Source organism: Solea senegalensis, linkage group LG17, assembly GCF_019176455.1.
Source record: "Solea senegalensis isolate Sse05_10M linkage group LG17, IFAPA_SoseM_1, whole genome shotgun sequence".
Classification (NCBI taxonomy): Eukaryota; Metazoa; Chordata; class Actinopteri; order Pleuronectiformes; family Soleidae; genus Solea; species Solea senegalensis.
Genome location: NC_058037.1, coordinates 11,284,911 through 11,310,868, shown reverse-complemented (window position 1 = coordinate 11,310,868; position 25,958 = coordinate 11,284,911). Strand labels below are relative to the sequence as shown.

Here is a 25,958-nt window from a genome sequence, read left to right as displayed (position 1 = left end):
CAGTTTTCTACTGTGCTCAGTTTTATGATGAGTGGACACTCATTGGCCCCCAGGTCATTTTGACTTTGAGACTGTAGGTGTACTTAAATAAATAAGCTTCTGGTGATTGACCAACACAATTCAGACATTTTATAAACCTCAGCAAAGACTCCTGATCAACATTTTAAACCTAGATGATGTTTACATTTGTTATTGGAGCTTTACATGGTTTACACTGGATTAACATCACATATTCAACCATTAAAAAGGAAACAGAATTGAAGTTTAGTTTTTATGATATATTGAAGAGAATCATTAAAATAATGTATCACTTTATCAATACATTTTTATTAAACATAATCATTTTTGTTTCTGGGCAAAGTGAAACTGAAAAATATGACATTAGTTTCACATGAGTTATTAAAAGCAGGTCCAAACAGCTTAAATCTTAAATCCCCTGTGCTGGCAAATCACCTCTAGTATAATATTTTCACTTTACCATGCTTTCTGCAGGTGTCTTACGTTATATGAAAGTTCTGTTTACTTTATGACATCAAAAACAAGAATGCACCAGTTATGAGTGATTTGTTTTTACAGCTGTAATACTCCACAGTCTGTAATCTTACATTCATACTTAGGTCTTTCATTGCAAGTGGGTATCTCCTCCACTCTCTTTAGGACATCAACACCCTCAACCACTTGTCTGGAATGGAAAAATAAGACAGAAGAAATTAGCAATAACGTAGGACACAAACACAGGATTATACAGCGTTGACATTATTATGTGTTACACAAACCCAAAGGCGACGTATGTCCTGTCCATCCAAACAGTTGGCTGCAGGGTGATGTAAAACTGTGATCCGTTGCTGTGCGGACCCTTATTGGCCATTCCTAGCATGCCCCGCTTTGAGTGGGAAACAGCAAAACTTTCATCTGTAAGAACAAAGGGTAGAAATAAAGGTCAAATTACAGAAAGTACAAATGAATCCACACATCATGACATGCGCAGTGTGTTTTTGTGGAAGTTTTAGATTGTTATTTGTATGCTATTACCTTCGAATATCGGCCCATAGATTGATTCGCCTCCATCACCTTTGCTGTCTGGGGAAGTATCTAAGAAATTGAGAAGTACAACTGTCTTTTTACAACATCACTCTGTCACAAAGTTCCTCAGTCTCATAATCAAGTGGTGATGTAGGTGCTTTTATTATATTATAGATTATATAAGATATATACAAGATATGGAAGTCAGAAAGGAAAAAAATTAACATTTAAATGAATCATAACATCAACACAATCTGCACGATACTCATAAATATACAGTGCTTAACAAATAATACATATAATTATAATTACACATAATTATTTCTTGATTAAGATGTCAAATGATAGTTATTCACTTGCATCCATGAACAGAAAAAATGTGTTTTCCTGGTCGAATATGATGATGCTTGATTCATTTCTGACTTCTCAGAGAAGAAGCCCAGTGAGGCGGCTCAAATTTGGGCATAAAAAGGTGAATTCAGTTTGTTATTTTTAGTTTTTCAACAAGTTTTTGAATGATTTCTAAAATATTTATGTTTTCTCATGTTTATGACAGGTGGTCTAATACCTTTGTTAAGCACTATATATATACATATTATACAGAATACTAAAATATCCATCTCCATGAGTGGCGTGTATTGTCTGTCCCACTTAGAGATCCAAATAAATCTGGTGATATCAAAATTTGGTGGGCTATATTTCCACGTTACCTGTATTTGTGTACACTGATACTAATTACAGTAGCAATAATGTTGTAACAGGTCTGATGTTGACGTATACATTACCTCCACCTTGCACCCAGCCATTAGGCACAACCCGATGAAACACAGAGCCCTTGTAGCAGAGTGGGAGGTTGTTCTGTGTCAGTCCTTTCTCCCCTGTGCACAGATCCTCAAAGTTTCTTGCGGTCTTTGGACAAATATCTGAGAACAACTGAGGAGGAGGAGAAGGAGGAAAGAAAATAAATGTGTCTTGTAAACACCAGTCTAAAAGCCTGGTTTTAAAAAGTTACAGTGATGACAAACACATTACCTCAAACAACAACCTGCCCGCTGCTGCTCCTGCGATCTCAATGTCCATGTAGACAAACTGATGCTAAAATTAAAGATTTGTTTTTTATTCAGTAATAACTGACTAGATATTTTATGTAAGAGTCAATGGTAACACTTTACATTTCAGTACAGTAAGAACATGGTAATAGTATAGTAATAGGGAGGAAATATTATAGTAATACCATCTTATTTCTAATGCAATTTTCAGCTTCAGTATAGTAATATAAAGGAGATAATATTCCAATAATAATGTTATTTCCATAAGCAATATCCAGCTTATAGCCTGATAATTATAATCACTGTAGACTACCATCAGTGTGATACCTTCACACAAATATATTTGTGAATTAAAACTTTAAAAATCACTGTATTATAAACGGTCCTACAAATATTTTTCATTGTATTATCAAGCTATTTGTTGGTGATTATTACAAAAATTGGATGACGTTACTATAATATTACAAATATGAGTGTGAGCAAGTAATACAAACAGTATTGTTACTGTGTTGTAATGTGTAAAAGAAAATAAAAATTAACTGTGTGACTGTGGTGTTGACTTGCCCTCGTTTTCTGGAGGTGCTTTTTGTAGTTGTCCTCAGCGAGGGCCTGGTAGAAATCCTGTGGCTGGTTGACGGCAAAATCCCAGTTCCTCTTTGCCCAGCTGGCGAAATGCTTGTCGTCACCGATGAGAAGGCCGTTCAGGAAGCACATCAGGCAGCTGGAGTACTGCCACACTTCACCCTGCAGCTTCTTATATCACAAAGTTGGAACAAAGCATTCAGCCTCTCAGAATAACCATAATGTCACAGTATACAGCGGTGTCTCATTGTGTAGGTGGGTTCGGCTCGATGGTGAGGCGTTACAGTTCAGAGCAAGGTAATTTCAGACGATTTCTCATGAAGCCATTTGATATGGAGTGGCTCAGGGTGACAAAGTGCATTTGCTCATGTATCACTTTTGATGTTATTCAATTGTTATCTTTTAACACATGAATTAATGGTTATTTTAATGTCAATGTCAACTTTATTTATAGAGCACATTTAACGGACACTTTTTTTTCTGCACACGCACAACAAATACAAGGCAAATACAGGTAAAAACAAATCAAAAAGCAAGCTACAAAATAAATATAGTGAAATATAATATGATAAAATAAGTTGTCCAGCTCATCCTGAGTTGAATGCCAAGGAGAAGTGGTGCGTTTTCAGGAGGGATTTAAATGTTTCTAGGGTCTGGGCAGCTATTGAAAAGGCCTCTGGTTTTACACCTGGTTCTAGGAACATCCAAGAGCAACTGGTGTGAGGATCTTGTAACTCTGGCAGGAGTCACATAAAAAGCCCATTTAAAACCTTGAAAACAAGCAATAACATTTTAAAGATTGTTACAAAACCTATTATATGTTCATAAAGTTGTTGTTTTTTACTCTAAGCAAACACAACACAGTGTTTTGTTTAATGTTTAAAATTCAATGTATCCTTCATTTTTATGAATATTAGAAAATTACAATAACATGTGTATTAGATTTAAGTGCCTCTTACATTTATTTATATATTTTAAGTTATATATATAAAGTACTATAATATTGCATTACTATCCTAGAGGAACAGAACAACCCTCTTTGCATCAAGTTGAGTGCCACTTCTATTTTATATGAATCTTTATTTTATTTATTATAATTTTAGAGCAACTAAACATCTCACCCTTTTCTTGTTGTGCAGATAGGTGTCCCACTCCAATTCGAGGAGAGGTTGAAACTTTGGGTCCAGAAAGGCATTAGGAAACTCCTGCTTTAGTCCCTGTTTTGTGAAATGAAAAAATAAAAGTAATAAATAATAATAATTTTAAAAAACAAAACATAAAATATGAGAAACTGGAGACAACAAACGTTTACCTCAGCGATGTATTTGGCAACATGGAAGTTGGTGTCTTTGATTAAACCGACAATTTCTATATCAAGTTTTGGTCGCATGGCTGAAATAAAAACAGCGCCGAAAGTGAATTAGTTCTTCTTCTTCTTTGGTGTATTCGGCAGTTATTGTCTCCTTATTCTTTCCTCTTTGGGGCGTCTTCAGCCTGTAAATAAAAGCCCCGTATCCATGGCAACAAAAAATTGATTGCGCATTAATATGACGTTGACGTCGACGAAAGTTAAAAGTAGTTCTTGGCTGCAGTAACCGGTGTAAAGTAATCCATGGAGGCGGAGGGATATAGTGGGTCGTGTGCGTGACAGAGTGAATTGAGTGAAAGTGTCAAATGCCCAGTATGTTAATCAATATTTAGTAAAATTGACATAGTTAGGCGTTGAAGTCAAGCACATTGATGTTGTTTTGTTTGCCATGTTTGCTTATATACTTGAATAAAGCTTATACACAAAAACAAAAAACAACTCTTATTTTGGTGTGCCACTCAGATACTTCCGGCACAAGTCACTCGGTTAGCTAAGCATTTAGACTTTTCGAATGCGCTCCACTTTTTCCAAATTGTGTTCGTGATAAAACGTTATTTTGACATATAGATGTCGACGGTATAAATGTTATATTGGTGTTCTTATTTACGTTATAGCCACAAATAACGTTGGCGTGACAATTAGCAGTACAACGTAGTACAGAGACTGGTTGACGTAGAGGAACGTGGCCCAATGGCGCCAATGTTTGAATGCTTTCAGATCGTCGTCCTCCCTGTTCTGTGTTGTTTAGGTAGTCGCGTTATCTCTTAACGTTTGAGTCGTTGGTAAATCTGTATACGCTCGTGTGGTGAAGTTATGGGTGTTCACGATTTGTGGTCGATCGTGGAGGCGGTTCGTGAGTCGGTGCCACTGTATAGTTTGAGTGGAAAGACGCTGGCTGTTGATCTGAGTTTGTGGGTGTGCGAGGCTCAGCACGTTCAAGCCATGATGGGGAGAGTTACCAAGCCTCATCTGAGGTAATGTTTTACTTTCAGTATTCAGTGTTCGTTATCGTTTAGATGTGTAAAACTGTGTGCTCGTGTACCGCAACCGGCCAACTGTGGCCGACATCCGTGGCAAACACAATCAAGCTAGCCGAAGCAAAAAAAAGAAGTGCCAATTTATTAAAGGTGTTACGGTATTGGTGCGTGCGGCTGAGGTAAAAAAAATGACGTAAATGACCGCATTTTAACACACCTTTTAGTTTATTTAGGTTGATTCTGCTTAATGTTCAGTACAGTTGTATGCTGATTTTCCTACCGTTAAATATTCTTTAAAAATTAAAACCTTTTTAGTCCAATGCAAGCACCGGTACCGTAACACCTCGAATATATGAGCACACATGTTTCTTTTCGTGATTGCAGTGCATGATATCTGTTTCCCCAGTGTCACGCTCTTCTTTCTGTGAAGGAATTTATTCTTCAGGGTTTCCTCCCTCACATTAATGGGTGTGAAGCTCGTCTTTGTCATGGAAGGAGAAGCCCCCAAACTTAAAGCAGAAACCATGAGCAAGAGGACAGAGATGAGATTTGGTGGATTCAAAAAGACCTCTGCTCCTAAGATTGCAACAAACACCAGTAGAGGGCGCTTCAAAGCTGTACTCAGAGAGGTTGGTGTCGCTCTAATTAGTACAACCAAATATTTATACATTTTCCTTGCCATTGTGGCTCAAATTGTCAAACATCTCAATACAAACTACTCTGTAACTCATCGACTGTCTCACGAATTGAATGCAGCACTCAAGACAATGTTGTTTATTTCTCTTTTAATGTTTTTTAGTATAGGCAAATTAATGAACACCTAGGTGTAAATGTGCTAAATTAGCATATGTTGCAATATTATCAAACATGCATTTTGTCCAGAGGCAGGTTAATGGTACAGAACAAATTGCACAATAACATACATAAGTGGCTTGTGCTAACATCACTGTGGGACCAGTCTTTAGAGAGGAAGTAGAGATATTAGACCGTTGTTCCAAATGACTTGCACTTTTATTCTTATACTCATAACTGACGTGTTCCTGGAGTTAAGTTTGCACTGGTGCATCATAGGAGCTTCAGCTTTTCATAACATTGTGCATAGTGTCATTGTTTTGTGTGTATAAAATGGTTCTAAAAAAAAAACTAAGCACGCCCTTGTCTGTCTTTTGCTTCTGTAGTGTGCAGAGATGTTGGACTACTTGGGTGTGCCCTGGGTGACGGCAGCCGGGGAGGCTGAGGCCATGTGTGCTTACCTGGATTCACAGGGCCTGGTGGATGGCTGCATCACCAATGATGGTGACGCATTTCTATATGGCGCTCGAACTGTGTACAGAAACTTCAACATGAACAGTAAAGTATGTGAAAGTTTTTCTAAAACACAGACAGTGTGTAAACTCATTTAAAGGTCCGATGTGTAACATTTAGGGTGGTTTATTGGCAGAAATTGAATGTACTACCCATAAGTATGTTTGTATAAGGACATAATCGCTTTAAAATAAAGATCATAGCATATAATTAACTAAATTGACTTCAAGTGCAGTCTTACACTCTCTATTTGTTTCATAGGGTTTATTATTATTTTACCAATGCCTTGATTGTTAAAAACCATCAACAATGCTCAGTGTTGTTCCTCCCTTTTTCCTCCAGGACCCTCAGGTGGACTGTTATCGGACATCATGTGTGCAAGCGGAGTTAAAACTGTCCAGAGAGAACCTGGTTGGTCTGGCTATCCTCCTTGGCTGTGATTATATTCCTAAGGTAGAGACTAAGCAGGACCCTTAAAGTCAATGATGTGTATTATCAGTCTTAACTGTGTATGTTCATGCTTCCTGAAGGGCATACCAGGTGTTGGTAAAGAGCAAGCTCTCAAACTTATCCAGACCCTGAAAGGACAGACTCTTTTGCAGCGGTAGGAAACGAAAATGTCATTTTCTTTTCCTGTGAGCTGATCAACAGATTATCTTTCATTGATGAACTTTTCTCTGATGGCTTGAGGTTCATCCAGTGGAAGGAGACTAATGCAGGTGTGTCTGAGGCAGTTGTAAAGAAGGTTCCTCACTGCCACGTTTGTCGACATCCCGGTGAGTGGTGCCCTTCTTTGAACTCTGACCCCTGTGTATGAACTTGATAAGCATTGTAGGGTGCTACTCTTCTCACATATGGCTGATAAAAGCAACAATTTCACCTATCGTGGCAAAATATACACTTGTATGAGAGATTCTTCAACATGCCTCTGATTTTTCACCATACTTTTGGTAATGTGTTAAAACCTTTTACGAATGTGTTCCTCTCCTCCCTGCCTGTCTCGTGCTTATCCTCCTGTTAAATAATTTTGTTGTTGTGATTTACCCTCTGATCATTTTAAGGCTCAGCTAAGGCACATGAGCGCGGCGGCTGCATGCTCTGTGACAGTAAGCGGTTCTGTCAACCTCAGGATTTTGATTACCAGTGTCCTTGTGACTGGCATCGCTACGAACAGACCCGCCAGGCTTCGTCTTTTGAGACAAATATCAGGAAGTATGTACATTTCTATTAATTATTATGAATATTTAGGGCCACACAGTGGTGTAGTGGTTAGCACTCTCGCTTTGCAGCGAGAAGACCTGGGTTCGACCCCCGGTTGGAACAAGGGCCTTTCTGCATGGAGTTTGCGTGTTCTCCCCGTGTGCGTGGGTTCTCTCCGGGTTCCTCCCACAGTCCAAAAACATGCAATGTGGGGATTAGGTAAATTGGACACTCTAAATTGACCATAGGAGTGAGTGTGAGAGTGAATGGCTGTTTGTCTCTATCTGTGCGTGGCCCTGCGATGGACTGGTGAACTGTCTAGGGCAGGGGTGTCAAACTCATTTTTGTTCAGGGGCCACATACAGCACAATTTGATCTCAAGGGGGCCGGACCAGTAAAAATAGTAAAATAGCATAATAACCTATGAACAACAAGAACCCCTTTGTTTTTTTCCTTTGTTTTATATTTACTGAAGGATAATTTTACAAAACATGAAATTTCTTGAGAAATAAGTGCAATTTCAACAATATCATGCCTAAATTTACTATTTACACAGCACACTGGATCTATAAAGGCACAAACATTTAGTCACGGGTATCTGGAGCATTTAAAATTACGTTTAGATTAGTGTGAAATTTTAACAAATTCATCCTGTGGGCCGATTGGACCCTCTGGCGGGCCGGTTCTGGCCCCCGGGCCGTATGTTTGACACCCCTGGTCTAGGGTGTAACCCGCCTATCGCCCGATGTAGCTGAGATTGGCACAGCACCCCCCGCGACCCTCTGGTGGAGGATAAAGCAGTTAGATGACTGACTGATTATGAATATTTACTGTAAGATATGTAAATGTCATCATGATGACATGATAGAACAGAGAGAATATCACAATTCACACTATTTTTATTTCTTTTTCCAGGAAAACACTGGCAAGTCAACAGTTCCCATTCACAGAGGTACAGATCTTTGCATTTGCTGTGCTTAATTTATAATTGTTTCATACATACAGTTGTGTTTAATATTTAAATTTCATCTTGCAGATCATTAGTGAGTTTCTGATTTCCAAAGATAAACCTGTGTCACATTTCAAGAGGAGGCAGCCAAATATGCTGCTTATTCAGGTACTTGGTTTATTTAAACTACTTATTCAGATTCAGGCTCAGTTACCTCCTTGGGCAGCTGAATGTGAGACAAAATGTTTGTTTTCAGAAATTTGCCTGTGACAAGATGGAGTGGCCGAAGCACTACACCAGTGAAAAGGTTTTAGTCCTGATGACCTACACGGAGCTGATGAACAGGAAATTTGGAAGAGAAATGTCCTCCCAGATTCAGCCAATTAGGTAGTTTTACAAATTCGATTTCAAATTTTAACGACAAAGATGTCTCTAAATTGACATTCTGCCACATTATATTTGTTTTCTTACAAAAGCATATTGAAACCAAGAGTGAGGAATGCTGTCGCTTGCTTTGAAGTCATCTGGAGCACACCAGGTCAGTCAACAATCAATTTTTTATTACACTCTGGACAGAAAATCTTGTCAATTTAATTGTAGTTTTCCTAAGGAAACTTAATCCTATTTTTTTTGAGTTTAGTGGCACAACTGCTGCGTTAATTAGAGGCTGGGTACCGGCTGCTTGTCACCGGGTTGTCTGTTAGTGACTGGCTGTGAGGTGGAGTTCGGAGGTGGCAGATCAGTCACAACAGTCACTAGGTGCTAAACTGGCTTCCTCCAGAGGCTGGGAAATCTGTCGTATCAAAGTCCACCTCACTAACAAGCCTGTCTGACGTGACAGGCCTGAGAAAGTCTCGATCAGATCATAACTCATATGGTTCCTCACCACTTATATAACATGACTGCTGAAATTGATGTGTATGTTAAAAACATATTTTATCCGAAATCACTCATTACAAATGCAGTTAGTTCAAATATCCCGGAGCATCTACACTCAGGCAAATATTTAGTTGTAATTTATGATAAACTTTTCTGCCAATTTAACAAAGTATAACTCCTTCTCATGACATAGAGTAGATATTGCGTGTTGCATGCATGCAGTGCTTTTGTGTGACATAAGCTTTTGTAAATATCTTGATTACATTACATATATAAATGCAAAAAAGTTTATTTCAGTTACTGCAGTGTTTTGAAGTGCCACTTCTGATATTAAACCTTTTCTGTAACAGCACCGTTTTGTGTGGTCATTCATTTTTCTTATTGGATCATACTTTTCTTACTTTTTTTTGTCTGCAGAACATTATGTGTTTCCTGAGGATCGAGCAGCAGAGGCTCAGCATGAGGTACGGACAGTAGAGGAAGAGTCTCTTTTCCGTGTAGCCTTCCCAGAGCTGGTGGAGAGCTACCTGAGAGACAAAGCTCTGGCTGAAGAAAACAAGACCAAAAGTAAGACAATAATTTGCCATAATCATTTTAAATACAATGTCAGTAGGGCTGAAACAATAACACAATGAATTGGTTATTAATCGAAATTCATTGTCAACTATTTTGCTGTTTGAGTCATCGGTTTCAGTATTAAAACAAGTTTTCTCATTGTCTACTTAAATGTGTGTATTTTCTGGTTTTCTTTGTGCCACGACATCTGAGAACATCATTTCCAGTTTTGAGATTGTCAGATTAATCGACTATGAAGATAATCGTTAGTTGCAGCCCTATCTGTCAGTGTTATGTGCCTTCAGACCTTTTCTTATCTACTATTTTGGCCTTAAAAGTTAACCATAGCTGACAGGAAATGTAAATAACGTCTCACGTTGTATCACAAACCTAAGAGACTAGAGGACTCCCACACTGGGCTTTTCTGATCAAAGGCACCTGGAGCATTTACTTGTTTTTCAAAGGTGTCTATTACAGCTGCTCTGACACCTGAAAATGTAGAGTTTGGCAGCTCAACAAGTTCACACCAAAGGCTTTGATGAAGCCTGTGAGGTGTCTTACAGGCCTTGCTGTCACTTTATGCAGGTTGTACTCTGCGCCACACTGCTGTAGGGCTCCACTGTAGGCAACTCACCAATGAGTCTGAACAAATCAGAATAGCTTTAAAGATACGACATGTAACATTTCTGCATTGAAATATCTCCAAAAGATAAGGCTTCATATTTAGTTTAAAAGTCAAAAATGTTCCTACACTTTTAATCCACAGAAATCCATATTTTTTTTCAAGGTAATTTACTGTTCAGTCACTTATCTCTGAGGCAAAGCTCTCAAGCAAGTCTTTAGTTATTGCTTTTGTGTGTTTTAAATGTTTCTGTCTTAATTTTCTTTACAGAAAAGAAAGCAAAGTGTAAAAAGGAGAAGCCATCTGATGTACCTGATGACATTACAAACCTCTTGGCTCAGATGAGCCTTCAGAGTTCTTCAACGAATGCAACAACTCAGCCACAAATGCCGCTCCCAGCCATTTCAAACACAGTGAAAATGGCAGAAGTGGTGGTTTTGGACACTCCCGTGAACCACAGACACTTTAGGAAATCGAGAGAAGAACAGAACAGTCCGGGTGACTGCCCCAACACTCCTCTGTCTCGTGCGGACTCGGAGGCTGTTGCTTCACCGTCTGTCTCTGCTGTTATTGATGCTCTGCACCTGAGTGACATCGACTGGGATGCCTTGTCCTTCACATCCTCTCCTCCTCCTCAAGTGGCTAAAAACCACACCACTGAGCCCAAGCCAAATGTGTCCATAGGCGAAGATCTTAAGGGAACAGAGAACAAAAACACCAAACGGGAAACCTCAAGTCACGTCAAACAAGCAGACTCCAGATCTGCCACAGACCTGTGTTACACAGAGTGTCCCCTCAGGGACAGGGTGATCATTAGGAATGCAGCCAAAACTTTAATCAAGGAGGAGGTACATAATGCTGTAGACCTGAAACTAAATTATGAGTTAGCTTCTCTTGAAGACATTTCTGCTTACAAGTCTGACTCATGTGATGTCAACAAAAAAGAACCTCTGACTAATAAAAGCCAGTGTGTACAGAATAAGGCAGATGGACAACTTCACCCTCTCAGTCAAGCAGCACCAGATCAACGCAAGGTTGAGGAAAAATGTAATCGCACTCAAAAGCCTCCTCAGAAATACAAATTTGTCAGAACAGCCACGTCATCATCTGCCCCAATTCAGAGGTGCCATGCTGACCCTCATCGAAGTGATGAAGACAGAAAAGTGCCACAGGCCACCAAGAAGAGTGTGTGTCTGAGCGTGGGTTCGTCTAGTGAGGACAGTGACACGGAGAACCTGCAGTGTGGACCTCGGGGGAAGGCTATAATAAACAAGATCACTACAGACGTCCGCTTGAAACCAGTTTTCAGATCGAAAACAACCAAACAAACTACAGACGTCCGCTTGAAACCAGTTTTCAGGTCGAAAACAACCAAACAAACAGTGAAGCCATCGGACTGTCATCAGATATTAGGTCCAGCATCTCAGAGACACAGTACAAATGTTGAGATAAACGCATCTGTATCGACTAAAAGCAAAAGCCAGGATGTTGCGCCAACTCTTGCGGATGAAAGTGTTATCTCTCCAGCGCCAGCTTCACCTGTCGCTGCGTTTGATAGTGATGATTCAGTGATTTGTAGTGAGAGTCCACTGCCACTGGCAGAGAGACTGAGACTGAAATTCCTGAAGTGAACACCATTGCCACGTGATAATAGAAAAGATGTTTTAAGTGGAATGTGAATGTCTGTCTGCTTTTAAAAACAATTTATCTCAGGGACGATATATAAGCTTTTCATAGGAGAAATAGAACATATAACCACTTAAGTCATTGAAAAGGAAATTATTAAATGCTGTGTAAAGTGATCATACACTTAATCTGTATAGTGTATTCAATTTCAGCCAATAGATCATTTTAAATGTTACACACTGGACCTTTAAATTATTAAATTAATAATCTCCTAATTAATATGAAGAATCGGATACATGGGGTTTTATAATGGTGTACCATTAGATTATTTTTGGATTACATGTTTTGAGATTGAAAACCTGGACCTGGATTCATGGTCAATGCAGAAACAATGACACTGTTCAAATATAGAAGTTCCTTAACGTTTTCTTGCACCAAACTTGGACTTACCACTACACGTTCCTCTCACCCCGATTCTAACAGGTGAAAGGTTTACATATTAGCACATTACTACGTAATACATGTCATTTAATGGCACCACATGTGCTTATTTTTCTCCCACTGTTCTTTGACAGGCAGATGACACTGAGCCATTGGTTTTACAACCCTCTAGTGTGGCTCCCCTTGATCATGAGTGAGGTCTTACTCACCTTTTCAGACATGAAAGGTCTGGCAGGAGTTTGGTGACAGCTGCCCAAATAACAACTCTGTCTCATTGCTGGCTTGCTTTTAAATCTGAATTTTTCCTGAAAACAATTCCTGGAAATGTAAGTCAGTCCATATAATTCAACTTACTTTATAGTGCTTTTTAATTTATGAGCAGTTTTGTAAGTTTACACTTGATATCTCTACCATTTCTTTATTAATGTTTTGTGTTTTTTATTGATTTTTTATTCTGTAAAGCACTTTGGTGAAATGTGTTTGTTTTTGAAATGTGCTCAGTAAATAAATTTGAGTTGAGAGATATGATACTCTTCAAACAGGTACATCTCTTTAGGAAACAATCATATCACTCCAGATTTGAATTAGTGCAGATTCAATTTCAATTTGATTTAAATTCAGTTCAATTCATGGCAAAAATAATATAAGTTTATATGTACAGACAAGGGCATGACTGTTGCTCAGATGTACTGTGTTTTTTTTAGGCTAAATCGGTTCAGACTGGATTTAAATGGGTTAGAAATGAGTTTGACCAGTGGCTGATTTCCAGACTAAGGACACACGCAGGCCTGACTTGTCAGAGAAGTGTGAAGTTCTCAGGTGAAACCCCTTCATTAGACGGATCACATCAAACTGATAATTGTCGTCGAGCAGACTTTAAAGAGTAACTTCCCACATAAGGAATCTAATTATTTTGCTTTCTATCACATTATCCGTCTATTTGGCCTTATTCACACCCCAGTGACAACGAACGACGTCCTTCGCGAAGGTTGCGTTTTGTCACTTGAGGTTTTCTTTGAACTCGCCTTTTTTCCGCCTGAGCTGTGAACCCATAAACCTCCGGAGATGCTGCTCACATATAAAAACGCTTTCGCCAAACTCCTGCTCAGAATCTGCTTTGTCATCCCCCTGAATGTAATCCTCGCCAGCAAACACGCGTTAGAGTGTCGGGGTATTTCTAATATGGACCTGGAGATTGTCGCAGCTAAACTACTGTACGGGTGGAAGAGCGACGACAGCGCGTTTGGAGAAGATGTGGACGCACTCCAGTCCTCCTCACCAGACTCCCCCTCCGTAGACTCCATGTGTTCCTCGCCGGAGATGTGCTACTCCAGCGGGCATCAAGAGATCAATGATTTCTCTTTTAGCCTCACAGGACGCAGGGGGGCTCCGGCTGCGCAAAGGCAGAACAAGCCCAAGATGTCCACCAAAAGACGCATGAAGGCCAGCGAGAGGGAGAAGATGCGCATGAGGAGTCTTGCTGAGGCTCTGCACCAGCTCCGGGACTACCTGCCGCCGGACTACAGCAAAAGAGGCCAGCCCCTCACCAAGATACAGACCCTCAAATACACCATCGAATACATCAACAAGCTTTCCGACATCCTGAGTCACGCGTAACGGAGCTCTTTTACGCACGGGGGTTGTCCGCATTACTGGACATTTGATGGACTTGACTTGATCTCCAATGAAAAGTACCACATTCTAACTTAATCAGTAAATGTCATGTAATATTTTTTCTCTTTGCCCTTCATGTGATGTAAATATTTTTAACGGGCACTTGGCAGTTATTTTCTTTTGTATACGAGACTGCCTTTGTCGGGATTTAAGTGTTTGGAAACTAAGTTTGCTGTTAACTAAGATGTATATGTTGTTGGCTATGAAAATGCAACCGCACTGATGAAACAAAATATATCAAATAATGTCTGTTGTGGGTTTTTAAAGTATTGTTTTTTATGTCTCATCTATGGGATAGTAGTATTTCACCATAGTGCATGCTAAATGTGTGTTTGGGAGTGACAATAAACTATTTCCATGATTAAGCTTTTAATATATATTAGAAATTAAGTAGCTGTATGATATTTTGAAGTTTTGTTTTGTATAAAGCTATTAAATAATTGTTGCTTTTGTGAAGGACCAGCAAACTATTAAATTGCTTGCCTATTTATTTCAGGTATAAGACATATCAGACTCGTTTAACCCTTTATTATTTACATAATTCACAATTTTCCACTTGAATACCTTTAATAAATTTGTGGTTTGTGTTCATTTGACAGTCGGGGAGGTACGTCAGTCCATTCATCCAATCATAATGCTCGGAATACCTCACAGACTTGAATGACAGCAATAGGCAGCCAATCAGATACTAGTATCTCCCGAGGTGGGTGGAGACTTTCACATATTGCATTTCCCCTCATAGGAATCTCAATCAGGGATGCGTTTAGACCTAATGTCCACACAGCCGCCATTTCAAAGCGTGGAAGGGCAACAGAAGCTGTACGGACTTTTGTAAATGAACATTTCTACATTTATGATATATATATATTTTGTTAGGGATTAGACAGAGTATTCAAAGCTACCTCGTCCGCACCACCAAGTGATGTAAGTGATCAATCCTTTTACGGTTCACGCCAGCATTTTTAAACATCAGGAACGCCCCTTTTTTTAAAAAACAGCCGTTGAACTGCATATTTGTTCTTAATTTTGTCTGTTTATTTATATTGTTTAGGATCTGTTAATGTGTTAAAACCTGTTTTCAACACAGAATAGTATATTCGAGGTCTGCTCTGCGATGCGAATTCCCGGAATTAGACGGGGCCTCGTCCCAATCGCCTTGCAGTGTAATTTAGCCAACTGTGCTCGGGATTAGCTCCCTAATGTTTAACAGTGTGAAGTGGATTTGAGAGATTTGAAGTGAATGTGAAAACGGGTACACGTAGCTCACGCACAGTTTTACACACAGCTTCCTCCAGCCGCTTCTACGGATGAGGATAAATCGTTTCCATGACGCTCGACGTGCCTTTGGCTTCACACACTTATTTACTGTAAAAACTTAGACGAATACACAATGCATCCAAAGCGATGGCGTTTCAACTCAAAACAAATGTGCAAAATGTAAATTCAAACTGGCGGACAACCTTATAGGTGTGTAGAGCTTCATGTTAATGATATAAAGTAGATTTTTTATAAAAATATTAGATGCTACATTGTCTGTTTCCCATTTAACTACGTGGAAAATACATCAAAAGGGCATTAAAACACTTAAAATGTATATTTATAGGTGTAGTGGCCATATAAGTGTGTTTAGAATGAATATTGCAGATGCATATTGTTTACCCTATTAGTGAAGGCTACACACTAAAAATAAGATATCAACCTTTCAACAATATACAACACTTGGGCAGATAAATGAGAGGAGCATTTGTCAGGAAAGTGAAAATGCAGACATTCTAGTTGAATTAAGATTTTGATCATGTTCATTTCAAATTGAAATAGTTTTCAGATTTTTATTCATTTAGGCCAACAATTCAGGAAGTAAGAATGTTTTTATCAGTTTAGCGGGAAAATGTTTTTTAATAAGAAAAAACATTGTGTTGGAATGGAAACGCAAAAGTGCTTGCTTAAAATCGAATCATAACCCTAATTCAAACAAACATATTTCATGCATCTTCCTCCATTTTCATACTTAACACCCAACCTTCCTTTTATAACTCTCTGGTATAACTTTCCAGACGTAGATACTCACTCCACACTCCAGTGTTTCCTTGGCACTTACTACATTTTACACTAGTGGTCTAACCTGTAGGATTATAAAATATTTTGTTGTGACTGACTATGACATGCAGTTCTACATGCTTAACTTGCAAACGTGTCACTTGTTTTCAGTGTTATGCTGAGGTTTCATGTGTCCACAAGCGGCTGGGTGACATTTAAGCAACACCTTGTTTCACACAATAAAGCCACATGCCTCAAGCAATTTCTGATAAAGAATACATGTATGTTAATACCAAAATACACTCTCTTGAATGTTGGAAAACATATAATTTCTCCCAACCCATACCCATTCCTTTCAGATTCCGGTTCATGCCCACATGATTGCATTACACAGCTGTTACACATTCCTGCTGTCAATCTCCCATTCTGCAACACACCAAAGGTGATTTACTATATTCACATATTACTGTAGTACAGTCAACCCAGGTTGTCAAGAAACCAGTTTGAGGTGACAAGGAGCAATACTGTGTTTAAAGTCATCTGTAGCAGATGGTAAATTGTGTCATAAATTCAAATTATGATTGAATTGGACTGCCATTTTTAAAAGCTAAATTGCCTAGTTTTTTCCTCTGTTGCTATTTTTTATGGAGTATGTTTGCTCGTCTTACAAGAGCAAAACACATGTTTTAGTTTATGTCTTGTGTGTGTTCCTTTTAACTAAATTGCTTGCCACTGTAATTATTGACCTGAATCATTTCAGATGGATGGAGACAAAGGAGAGACGATAACAGAAACCTCAAAACCTTCCAAAAATGAATTGGAGAAACCTGTAAATGACAACAAATTCAGGTCTGTGCTCTTGGTTTTTGCAGTTTGATACTATCTTTATAGGCATTTGAAGTGTAACTAAACCCCCTCTTCTGCAACTAACTCTGTCTAATGCCTGATTTTAAAAAATGTAAAAAACGTGGGCTGAGACCTGCGTTAGAGAGAGAGGAGGAGGGAGAGTGCAGAGCAATGAGGGAGTGTGGTCTGGTAGTGAAATCTGACTTGGGGTTGCAGCTGTCTAACAAGGTGCTGCTCACACCTTGCTTCACATGGTGGAGAGAGAAAGGTGATGGAGCAGCAGCTCCTGCTTTTAACATAGGGGGAGGCAGTATAATTTCAATAATTTACACTAAACTGTAAAAAGTTGTACCTAGATCAGCAAATAACGTACGCCCATATCCACTGGTTTTCACTGGGGAAAAGTGGTTTGGGGGTTTCATTACACTTGAACATGTTTGTAAAGAGCAGGTAATTGTCTGTATCCTTTAAGGGTCTGCTAAAAATTATGAACAAATGAAATCTGGATGTGTCCTTTTGCCCCATCACCATTTTGTATGGTTAAACTTGAGTTGTTGCATAGTGATGATATTTGCCTCACATTTATCCTTTTTTAAAAATGTTCACAGGGGCAGAGGGTTCAAAGGTCGTGGTCGAGGGGGATGGATGAATCGTGGTGGCATGCGTGGTGGGCGAGGCATGATGAAGGGATTTGGTCCACCAGGAGCAGGGAGGGGTGGAAGGAAGGATGGAGCCATGAATGGATTTGCACCCAGGAGGTAAATTGTTAATCAAAAAAATGAAAAAAGCTAAATTCAAACACTTCTTGTTCACTTTCAATAGGGGAGCATCAAGGACCATTTTCATTGCATTATGGGTCCATTGCTTCACTTTTCTCACCTTTCCATGCAGCAGAAGTTGAGAAGTGCTCAACTTTCTAAGCATTAGTTAGGGTTTCAGCCAAACAAATCACGTCATGCAAAACATTCCAGCACAAATGCCAACCAGTCAAATCATGTTTAACATGTCGAGCATTGAGGCAACATGTATTTGTGAATCCAGAGATGTATGGTTAAAAAAAAACAATAATTCAAAATGTATTTAACTATGTTTTTCTTATGTTGATTTATTTGCTTGCTGTATTTGGGTAAAAAAAATATCTTTTACTTGCGAGAGTAATTTTGTGCCTTTCACTTGCAGAGGAATGGGGCGGATGCATCCTTACCCAGACCTTAGAGGTCATCGAGGTCAGGGAGGACCAATGTGTATGGGTCCTCCTCTTCCCCTTCCCCCTCCCCCACTGCCCCCAATGCACCACAGAGGCACATTCCCACCCATGACCAGGTAACTGCCTTTCATGAACACACAATAACTTATCTAGAGGGTCCCAAGGTTTTTTGGCCATCTTTATCTGGTAGCGCACAAATTATGTTTATACATGTGTGTAGGCATGGACCCCTTCCACCACCTCCTCCGGGTCATCCTGCTTTCAGAGGTCGGCCACATCACCCTCGAGGACGTGGTTTGCCACCTCCTGGACCTCTGCACTACTTCCACCCCCATGGCCCGAGAGGGTAAGAGCTCTTTGGATATTAAAATCATGCTTAAAGCTTTGCAAGCCACAATTCTCTACACGTTGCTTGCACCCTTTCAACATTTCTAATTGGATTTAAAATGCACCTAGGAAGCATTTGAGACATATTGGATGTAGTACAGTGCGAGCAAAGAGACTGAGGGTTGTGACACAACTGCAGGTCTTTCATGTTCCTTTCTCTTAAGCCTCATCATAACTTAAAGTCTATACTTTAATTATCACATCTCTCCCCAGTTCGTCTGCCTAATTATTAAATAATGCCTAAATTGGCTTATGACAACAGTTGTTGAGTTAAAAGATATTAATTTAGTTGACTAAATAGTGCATGTACAGTAACTGTGTGAAACAATAAAAAGACATTTCGCTGTATTTTGCCTTTCAAAGAGGGGATGACGTCCCTGACTGGGATCATTCAGATGGCTGCTCTTATCAGAGTGTACCCCTATTGGCCAAAGCCAAGAATCCAATGTGTGATTTTATCCTTTTACACAGCTACCACAATGGACCAGTCGCTCCTCCACCTCACCCCCCACCTGGCAGAGGCCAGAGGTGGCCAGGGCCCCCTGGTGGCCGACGCTTTTAACACAGCCTGCCCTAAAAACAATAACTGAGCATTTGTTAATGGGGCCTAAAGTGGTGCAATGAATGAAATACCCCTGATTTATGTGTTATACAAAGTCTGAGTGTCTTTATGACATACTCTTTAGCCAATTGTCTCATTATTGATATTATCTACTGGCAAGGAAAGAAAAATGTGAAATGCCGAGTAGATACACAGACGGATAAAATGCCTCAGAATGTAATGTAAAGACATTTTGTTACCTATACCTGTCCATACTGTAGGTAATTTGTTCTCAAAGACATTAAGAAAAATGTTCCGTGGATTTCTCCGTGAGCCTTAAGAAAATGTCCACATTCTTAATTTTGAATAACAATGGGTGACAATGTTTATTTAAAGGTGGGGGGAAATTAATGAGAGAATGCACAACAGCCCTCAAGCTTCACTGTTAACTAGTTTAGTACAACTCGGACCTCCCTAACCTTTTCCTGATGTTACATGGAAATACTGTAGTTCTGTTTTACAACCTCACCAAGCAGTGCAGCGAATATTGTTCCACACTTAAATATTTTCAAGTTATTAGAGAATATTCCACTTGTGACATATTCATGAGTATTTAATTTTATACTGTTAATGTGCAGCTCCTTTAAGTTATGAGTAATGCTGTTTGAAACATTCTTGTTTGTCTCCTGCAGTATAATGTGTAATGACAAAAAGGAGAAGGCATTATAAATGAATATTATACTGAAATATATATCTAATAGATTTTATAAATGAAAGTAAAGTATTTGCTTTTAGTTAAGAATAACAAACTAGTCCTTACTCTGTTTAGTGTTTTGAAATGTCAATACGTTACTCACTGTAATTAACATAACTTTTGTGAAACTGTGAATGTGTTTTGGGAACTATCAATTTATGACATAGTCATGAAGAAAAAAATAAAACAGAAAAAAATAAACTCAGCTTCTCTTTTTTGTTTGTTCACAAACAAGTCAGAGTTGTCATTATATGTAATATCTGAAAAATAATGTTGTTTTTAGTTGCACAGTAACTGTGTTTCGTAATTTAAAGTCAACATTTGATCCATGTGAATCGGAATCAGAAATACTTCATTGATCCCCTGTGGGGGGAAATTGCTAATAAAGTGATAAGAACACTTGATGAGATGAGCATAAAGATCAATGCAAATATAGTTATAACTATATTGAATTGTTTGGATGAGTGTGGAGGCCCAAGAGCCCTTAATGAACACCAGTGGATCCGATCATTTCTGTAGGATTGCTGAGGGCCGAAAGAGAATAGATTTAATTTAATTTATTCCGAGAAGTGTGTTACCATACATGTATGCTGCTATGTCAATCTGACCAGAGGACTCAGAACTACTTTGCTTGGGAGGCATTGAACTGTCTGACTGAACATAGTTTCACAGTCCAAATTCAGTGGTAGCATGTCTAAAAGGAGGCCATCATCTGCAAAGGATAATCACTCTGATATGACCAAGGACTGACCTATTGTCTTACTCTTTATATGACATTACCAGTCATTTTAACTAGATTTCAGAGGGGACCCAAGCAATAATTATACAGGATATACAAGTGTGCGCAAAGATTTCCTTTGCATGTGGCTGTCATCAATAATTTAAAAAGGAAAGCTAGATTAATTCTTATTTCTTTACAATGAAATGAAGAAAATACACAAACTAGGATTTGATATTCAGGAAGATGAAATGAGCCACACCAGTGCTGGGCGGTATACCGGTTCATACTGAAAATCAGTATGTATTAATTTTATAATATACATTTTTTGTATACTGTAAGACTGCTATCTGAAAAATGACCGATACACACCGATCAAAAACACACCCATACACACAACTCCGCCACTCCCTCTCGCTTGCTGGAGCACTCACTCAAGCTCATGCATAACAAATAACCAGTGAATACAGTGAAACCATTGCAATTATGAAAAGTACAAAGATATACCGGCCAACACTTGCCACGCATATGCTGCAGACGACAAAATTGGGGCTTTCCATAAATGAGCCACAGACAGATGTTGCACTCTCCCTCCTCTGTCTGTCCTTTTCCATCTTTCCAGCACTTTGAGCACATTTTGCCACCTCTTCAGACTCTGCAGTCCCTTCTCCTTTTCTCCCTTTGGTTGATTGTAACAGACCGACTGTTGTTGTCTCCTGAAGGGGGCACACAGTACAGTTAACCTCCCAGGCCCCAGGACGCCAGGCCCACATGTCTCCCCTCCTTGAACAGTGGTGTGACACCTGAGGTCCAGCACTTCATTTTGGAAAGGTGAGCTTCCTCTTGTGCCTTGATCCCTAAACCCATCTTTCTCTGATGCTTGGGGAGTTTCTCTTGGAGATTTTCTCTTTCAGGGTGGAAGTACCAAGTTGTACCCAAGTAGATAAGACATTTAAGAACTTTAATTTGGAAAGAGTTGGGGCTTATTTTACACAAGATGCTGTGAAACCAATGTGACAATAGCCAATACACCTTATGGTTATTTACTGAAGAGACCATGTGGGGATACATGCATGAAAAGTCAGTTTCTAAAGAGCTTGATTTTTAATTTATAACAGCCAATTCAATTGCACACTTAACCCAAAGGTAGGGTCTTTTTAACATAAATCATGCATGGGTAGAAAATGATGACGGCTAGATTACATTTATAATCAAACACAATCCCCAGCATATGATTTCTGAGGAAAAACTTGAAATATTGACACCGTAGCAAAACAATAAGTTGACCTATTTAATCATTAATGTCTACGGTCTCAAGTGACAGCTCAGTTTAATGCAAGAATGGAGCGGGGCGAGGCCTCAACATTCTAAAGTAAAGAGGAATAATATATTTTATAATTTCGTTATGTCAGACAGGATGAGCCACCAGTCGCTCACAAAGAACATGGCATGTTGTTGTGACTGTTTAATGAAGATAATGTTGAATCCAATTGATATTGTTTAAACTCTTGAATGATCATTAAATACATACAAAAATAAGTCTTGTGTGCAGTATCTTGTGTCCTACATTCAACGTTAATACAGAATAAGAACCCTTTCTGATGTCATAGTAGATAGTTGCAGAAAACACAAATCTATTAATTCAAGGAATGGATCACATTTCAAGTTGAACTTAAGTTGAATGCATTTATTAGGAAAAAAACATACAGTTGATTACACGTTGACTCGTTTCACCACAGACAAAAGACAAAAACACAACTTTTACACGAGTAAATAAATGACACATGGTGACACTGGACTCTGTTGCATTGTGTCTACTATGGTGAGAAATTTGGGAGGTTGTGACACAAGTGTAATTATATTGCTCTTTTTTTTTATGTCTTCCCAAAATGTCTGAAAAAAGACCTCCTGTTAGCATCTACAACACACCACATTCATTCACTGGCTGGGCTTGTTGTCAATGGGGTGATCCTTCCACATGGGTTCAAGGATGTGATCTGGACACTTCTCCATGGCAGTCTGACAACACGAACAGAACCAAGAATGGATGAATGAATGTATTTGTAGTCCACAGTGCGAGTAAAATCTGTCTCTTATTTAGAATAAGTCAAAAGAGCAGTGCTTTGTACCTTTGTCACTTCCATGGCTACACCTTCAGGGAGGTTCCTCTGGACATATTCAAGGTATGCCTGTGCTGTGCAACCTGTTAAGTGAGACAACTACAAAACAGGAGAAAGGAATACATTATACTATACTGTGGTAAAGATTACATAATAGCTTTATACATTTTGGTGAAAGTGGCCAGCCTTAGATCCAATTTAAAGGTGGGCATTAAGCTAGATACATTTATCTGACACAATTATGTACTTTCATTAAGATAGGAGTTCATAAAACATGCCTAAAGCAGCCCCAAGAAAACTATAAGCACAGAGTTTCATGCAGAGCATGTACAGCAGGGGTCTCCAACCTTTTTTCTTCTGAAAGCTACTTTGACAAAATTAAAATTTGCTAGAGAGCTACTTTTTAGAGTAGCTCTCTAGAGTTCTCAGAGTTTATTTCAACCCAAAAAGCCTGTTTTGTGTGAACATCTACAAATGTTGTTGTCCACAACTGACATTTTGCAATAAACACAAATGGTATTAAATTCACCTCCAGTATATCTCACACAATTAAATTAAATAAAATAAAATAAAATAAAATAAAATAAAATAAAATAAAATAAAATAAAATAAAATAAAATTAAATTAAATTAAATTAAATTAAATTGTTAATACGGTCAACAAAAACCAATGCATTTGATTGAATAAAAATGTAAGCAGATTTATGTTCCAGTTATTGGACGCTTTGGCGAGCTACTTGGACACGGACTGGGAGCTTGCGAGCTACGTGTTTGAGACCACTGATGTACAGTATGCCAACAACTGAAACCGCTCACCTCAATGCAGCGATAGTGTGTCCTCATCTCATACTGGACCCTGTGTTTTTTGAAGATGTGTATCGACTTCAGCAGTGTGAGTCTGTCTATTGCCTTGGGAGGTTCATAACTGGTGCAGAAAAATAGGGAGGATTAATCAGGTTACACAGTTAATATTCAGTTACCACAGCTTATGTACTTAAGCTTAACTCTGTTTAGACTTACACTTTGCTGATGGTGATGCCCAGCTCGTTAGCTGCCATGGTAGCAAATAACTCATAGCTGTCCAAGACGGCTCTGTCGTGACATTTGACCAGAATGGACACCTTCTGAAACAGTGTGTCCGGCTCTTCTGTGACGGTGATCTGCAAGGAAAAATACATGAGCACATGAGTGAAATTATCCTAATTATATTTCAACGTGAGAGTAGTTTAAAACAGCCCGAGTGAGTTAACTTACCAACGAAGGTGTTGATTTGAACACCGTTGCTGTGTGGAAGTAGGAAGTGCTGGCTTTCAGGGGCAGATGGCACCTGAAGACACAGAGCATGGAAAGAAAAGTTCAGACATCTGTAACAACTGCTCATATGGTTTTGTGTACAAGCATCATACTACTGACCTACTGTCAAAAAAACATATTTAAAACTTAATTTTTTGTAAGTAAATAACTATAATGTGACATCTTAATCAAGAAACAATAATGTGCTTTACTACTTTTCCTGTTTATTTGTAAAATAGTAATGTTTTGGATAAGAATAATAATTATATTTAGCATTAAAATATATATAATATAATTATAATTTCAATAAAGAGATTCCACATACTGGTGTAATAACCGTTACAGAGACATTAAAAATGATTTTGATCATTACCAATGCTGGTACAGCTGGTACAGCAGTCTAATACATTTGCTAAGCATTGTATTTCATATAAATATAATAAATGCAGTTACCTACCTGGTTACATTATATTTCGTATGGCTTAAACAGGGTTTCGGTCCCTGAAAATACATGAACTTATGTTAGTGGACATTTAGAGATGACATTTGTTGTGTGACCTACCATGCTGCAGTGCTACATTTACTCACAGTCTAGGTTCAATATTTCCAACATAAACAATTGTGAGGTTCGTAGTAATTACGCACTTGCTGTGCAAAACATAGGAAAGTGTAGGTAACTTTACCAGATGTGAAATTCCAGTGAGTATCCGTGACAGAGAAAATAATTCTCGCCTGAGAGCAATGGGAGCAGCCATGTTTTTGGAGGCGGAAGGACTCGAGTAGAATCCACTTCACAATACTGCCGTCTTGGGGACGGGAGGTAGTACTTCAACTGCTGTGCAGAAAATGTCCATATCTCTGATAGAAAGTGATGCTGTGCTGTAAAAGATGTCCCTGTAATACACAGTCTTGTATAAAGTACCTAAAAGGGCTACTTGAGTAAAAGCACAAGTATCTTACCAGACTTTAGTATTAGTTGAAGTCACTTTTCATAATATTACTTAAGTAAAAGTCTTACAGTAGTCGATATGTGTCCTTGAGCAAGATATTTAACCCCATGTTGAAGTGGATGCATGGCAAAACTATAGTGTAAAGCAGCTCATCAAGACTAGAAAAGTGTTGTATACACACAGACCATCAACAGCTCTTCTTCCTCTGATTTTATATGGTAGTAACAACTACTAGGGAAATGTATTAAGTATGCAATTTATTTAGGTCATGTAGTGGAGTAAAAGTAAAAGTTGTTAGAAATATAACTAAGTAAAGTACAGATAGGTGAATTTTGAACTTAAGTAGGCTACAGTATAAAGTATTTGTACTTTGTTACATTACAACACTGGTAATACTTGTGATTATTATTCATTTAAATCTGAATCATCAACCGTAATCTTACTCAGTGATTTCCCCCCCCCCTCTGTGATGACATCCATCAAATTGGGGAGGTAGTATATTATAATGGAAAACCAACCAAACCATGTAGAGTCGAGTTGTGCCGGGACCATGTACCGTAGTGGAAAAGTGGCATAATATTCCATCATGATATAGCAATAACATTTGCGTCAATATTTTACATTGTTTGAAAATATTTTTTTATCAAAAAAACCAATATATAATTTACATAAAAACACATTTATGAAGTAAAATTCATCAATAAACATCAAAAACAAGTGGTGGGCACAGATGAAATCAGTTGGAGGTCCACATGTGGCGAGTTTAAGACCTCTGCCTTAAAGTTTAAACACTGCACTGACTGATGTGATGATTTAATTGGGTATAATCACGTGCCTGTCACGTGACTCGGCTGT

At 38.7% G+C, this 25,958-nt stretch overlaps 5 protein-coding genes across 9 annotated transcripts; 3 read left to right on the top strand and 2 right to left on the bottom strand.

The window, feature by feature from the left end:
• Positions 1–334: 334 nt before the first annotated feature.
• ppil6 (peptidylprolyl isomerase (cyclophilin)-like 6) lies at positions 335–4,166 on the bottom strand. The gene is made up of 8 exons (XM_044049252.1): positions 3,967–4,166; positions 3,776–3,871; positions 2,637–2,825; positions 2,056–2,118; positions 1,809–1,956; positions 1,033–1,092; positions 777–912; positions 335–682 (listed from the first exon to the last, which is right to left on the bottom strand). The coding sequence occupies exons 1-8, from the start codon at positions 4,042–4,044 to the stop codon at positions 571–573; spliced, it is 882 nt and encodes a 293-aa protein (XP_043905187.1). The 5' UTR covers positions 4,045–4,166; the 3' UTR covers positions 335–570.
• A 337-nt stretch (positions 4,167–4,503) lies between these two features.
• LOC122784318 (flap endonuclease GEN homolog 1) lies at positions 4,504–13,105 on the top strand. 2 transcript variants are annotated; one of them, XM_044049533.1, is made up of 14 exons: positions 4,504–4,997; positions 5,431–5,629; positions 6,179–6,355; positions 6,648–6,758; positions 6,836–6,909; positions 6,996–7,081; positions 7,367–7,517; positions 8,421–8,457; positions 8,542–8,622; positions 8,711–8,841; positions 8,931–8,992; positions 9,751–9,900; positions 10,781–11,819; positions 11,871–13,105. In XM_044049533.1, exons 1-14 carry the CDS (start codon positions 4,837–4,839, stop codon positions 12,139–12,141), a joined length of 2,730 nt encoding a protein of 909 aa, XP_043905468.1. In that variant the 5' UTR covers positions 4,504–4,836; the 3' UTR covers positions 12,142–13,105. The 2 variants fall into 2 exon arrangements, with proteins under 2 accessions (XP_043905468.1, XP_043905467.1); XM_044049532.1 differs by having other exon boundaries at positions 10,781–13,105.
• Positions 13,106–13,174: 69 nt separating this feature from the next.
• msgn1 (mesogenin 1) lies at positions 13,175–14,728 on the top strand. The gene has a single exon (XM_044049534.1). The coding sequence runs from the start codon at positions 13,643–13,645 to the stop codon at positions 14,192–14,194; it is 552 nt and encodes a 183-aa protein (XP_043905469.1). The 5' UTR covers positions 13,175–13,642; the 3' UTR covers positions 14,195–14,728.
• Positions 14,729–14,997: 269 nt separating this feature from the next.
• si:ch211-51e12.7 (uncharacterized protein LOC336335 homolog) lies at positions 14,998–22,280 on the top strand. 4 transcript variants are annotated; one of them, XM_044049664.1, is made up of 6 exons: positions 14,998–15,175; positions 17,049–17,137; positions 17,743–17,892; positions 18,314–18,457; positions 18,562–18,687; positions 19,200–22,280. In XM_044049664.1, exons 2-6 carry the CDS (start codon positions 17,049–17,051, stop codon positions 19,288–19,290), a joined length of 600 nt encoding a protein of 199 aa, XP_043905599.1. In that variant the 5' UTR covers positions 14,998–15,175; the 3' UTR covers positions 19,291–22,280. The 4 variants fall into 4 exon arrangements, with proteins under 4 accessions (XP_043905599.1, XP_043905597.1, XP_043905598.1 ...); XM_044049662.1 differs by lacking the exon at positions 14,998–15,175 and adding an exon at positions 15,182–16,730 and having other exon boundaries at positions 21,464–22,280; XM_044049663.1 differs by lacking the exon at positions 14,998–15,175 and adding an exon at positions 15,182–16,730 and having other exon boundaries at positions 21,440–22,280.
• Positions 22,281–22,413: 133 nt separating this feature from the next.
• mrps10 (mitochondrial ribosomal protein S10) lies at positions 22,414–24,928 on the bottom strand. Its single transcript, XM_044049317.1, has 7 exons — positions 24,837–24,928; positions 24,611–24,654; positions 24,115–24,187; positions 23,881–24,020; positions 23,677–23,785; positions 22,871–22,960; positions 22,414–22,760 (listed from the first exon to the last, which is right to left on the bottom strand). Exons 1-7 carry the CDS (start codon positions 24,906–24,908, stop codon positions 22,680–22,682), a joined length of 609 nt encoding a protein of 202 aa, XP_043905252.1. The 5' UTR covers positions 24,909–24,928; the 3' UTR covers positions 22,414–22,679.
• Between the last annotated feature and the right edge of the window lie 1,030 nt (positions 24,929–25,958).

What these genes read in the sequence shown, in the direction of transcription:
- ppil6 (XM_044049252.1), bottom strand. Translation starts at nt 4,044, where the DNA reads ATGCGACCAAAACTTGATATAGAAATTGTCGGTTTAATCAAAGACACC. An exon ending in AGCACCTCCAGAAAACGAGG is followed by an intron (nt 2,119 to 2,636) that starts GCAAGTCAACAC and finishes CTTTAATTTTAG; the next exon opens with CATCAGTTTGTCTACATGGA. An exon ending in AGGACATACGTCGCCTTTGG is followed by an intron (nt 683 to 776) that starts GTTTGTGTAACA and finishes TTTCCATTCCAG; the next exon opens with ACAAGTGGTTGAGGGTGTTG.
- LOC122784318 (XM_044049532.1), top strand. Translation starts at nt 4,837, where the DNA reads ATGGGTGTTCACGATTTGTGGTCGATCGTGGAGGCGGTTCGTGAGTCG. An exon ending in ACTTCAACATGAACAGTAAA is followed by an intron (nt 6,356 to 6,647) that starts GTATGTGAAAGT and finishes TTTTTCCTCCAG; the next exon opens with GACCCTCAGGTGGACTGTTA. An exon ending in CAAATATGCTGCTTATTCAG is followed by an intron (nt 8,623 to 8,710) that starts GTACTTGGTTTA and finishes GTTTGTTTTCAG; the next exon opens with AAATTTGCCTGTGACAAGAT.
- msgn1 (XM_044049534.1), top strand. Translation starts at nt 13,643, where the DNA reads ATGCTGCTCACATATAAAAACGCTTTCGCCAAACTCCTGCTCAGAATC.
- si:ch211-51e12.7 (XM_044049661.1), top strand. Translation starts at nt 16,464, where the DNA reads ATGCTGAGGTTTCATGTGTCCACAAGCGGCTGGGTGACATTTAAGCAA. An exon ending in AATGGATTTGCACCCAGGAG is followed by an intron (nt 17,893 to 18,313) that starts GTAAATTGTTAA and finishes TTTCACTTGCAG; the next exon opens with AGGAATGGGGCGGATGCATC. An exon ending in CACCCCCATGGCCCGAGAGG is followed by an intron (nt 18,688 to 19,199) that starts GTAAGAGCTCTT and finishes CCTTTTACACAG; the next exon opens with CTACCACAATGGACCAGTCG.
- mrps10 (XM_044049317.1), bottom strand. Translation starts at nt 24,908, where the DNA reads ATGGCTGCTCCCATTGCTCTCAGGCGAGAATTATTTTCTCTGTCACGG. An exon ending in TCACTGGAATTTCACATCTG is followed by an intron (nt 24,655 to 24,836) that starts GTAAAGTTACCT and finishes ATGTATTTTCAG; the next exon opens with GGACCGAAACCCTGTTTAAG. An exon ending in TCAAATCAACACCTTCGTTG is followed by an intron (nt 24,021 to 24,114) that starts GTAAGTTAACTC and finishes TTTTCCTTGCAG; the next exon opens with ATCACCGTCACAGAAGAGCC.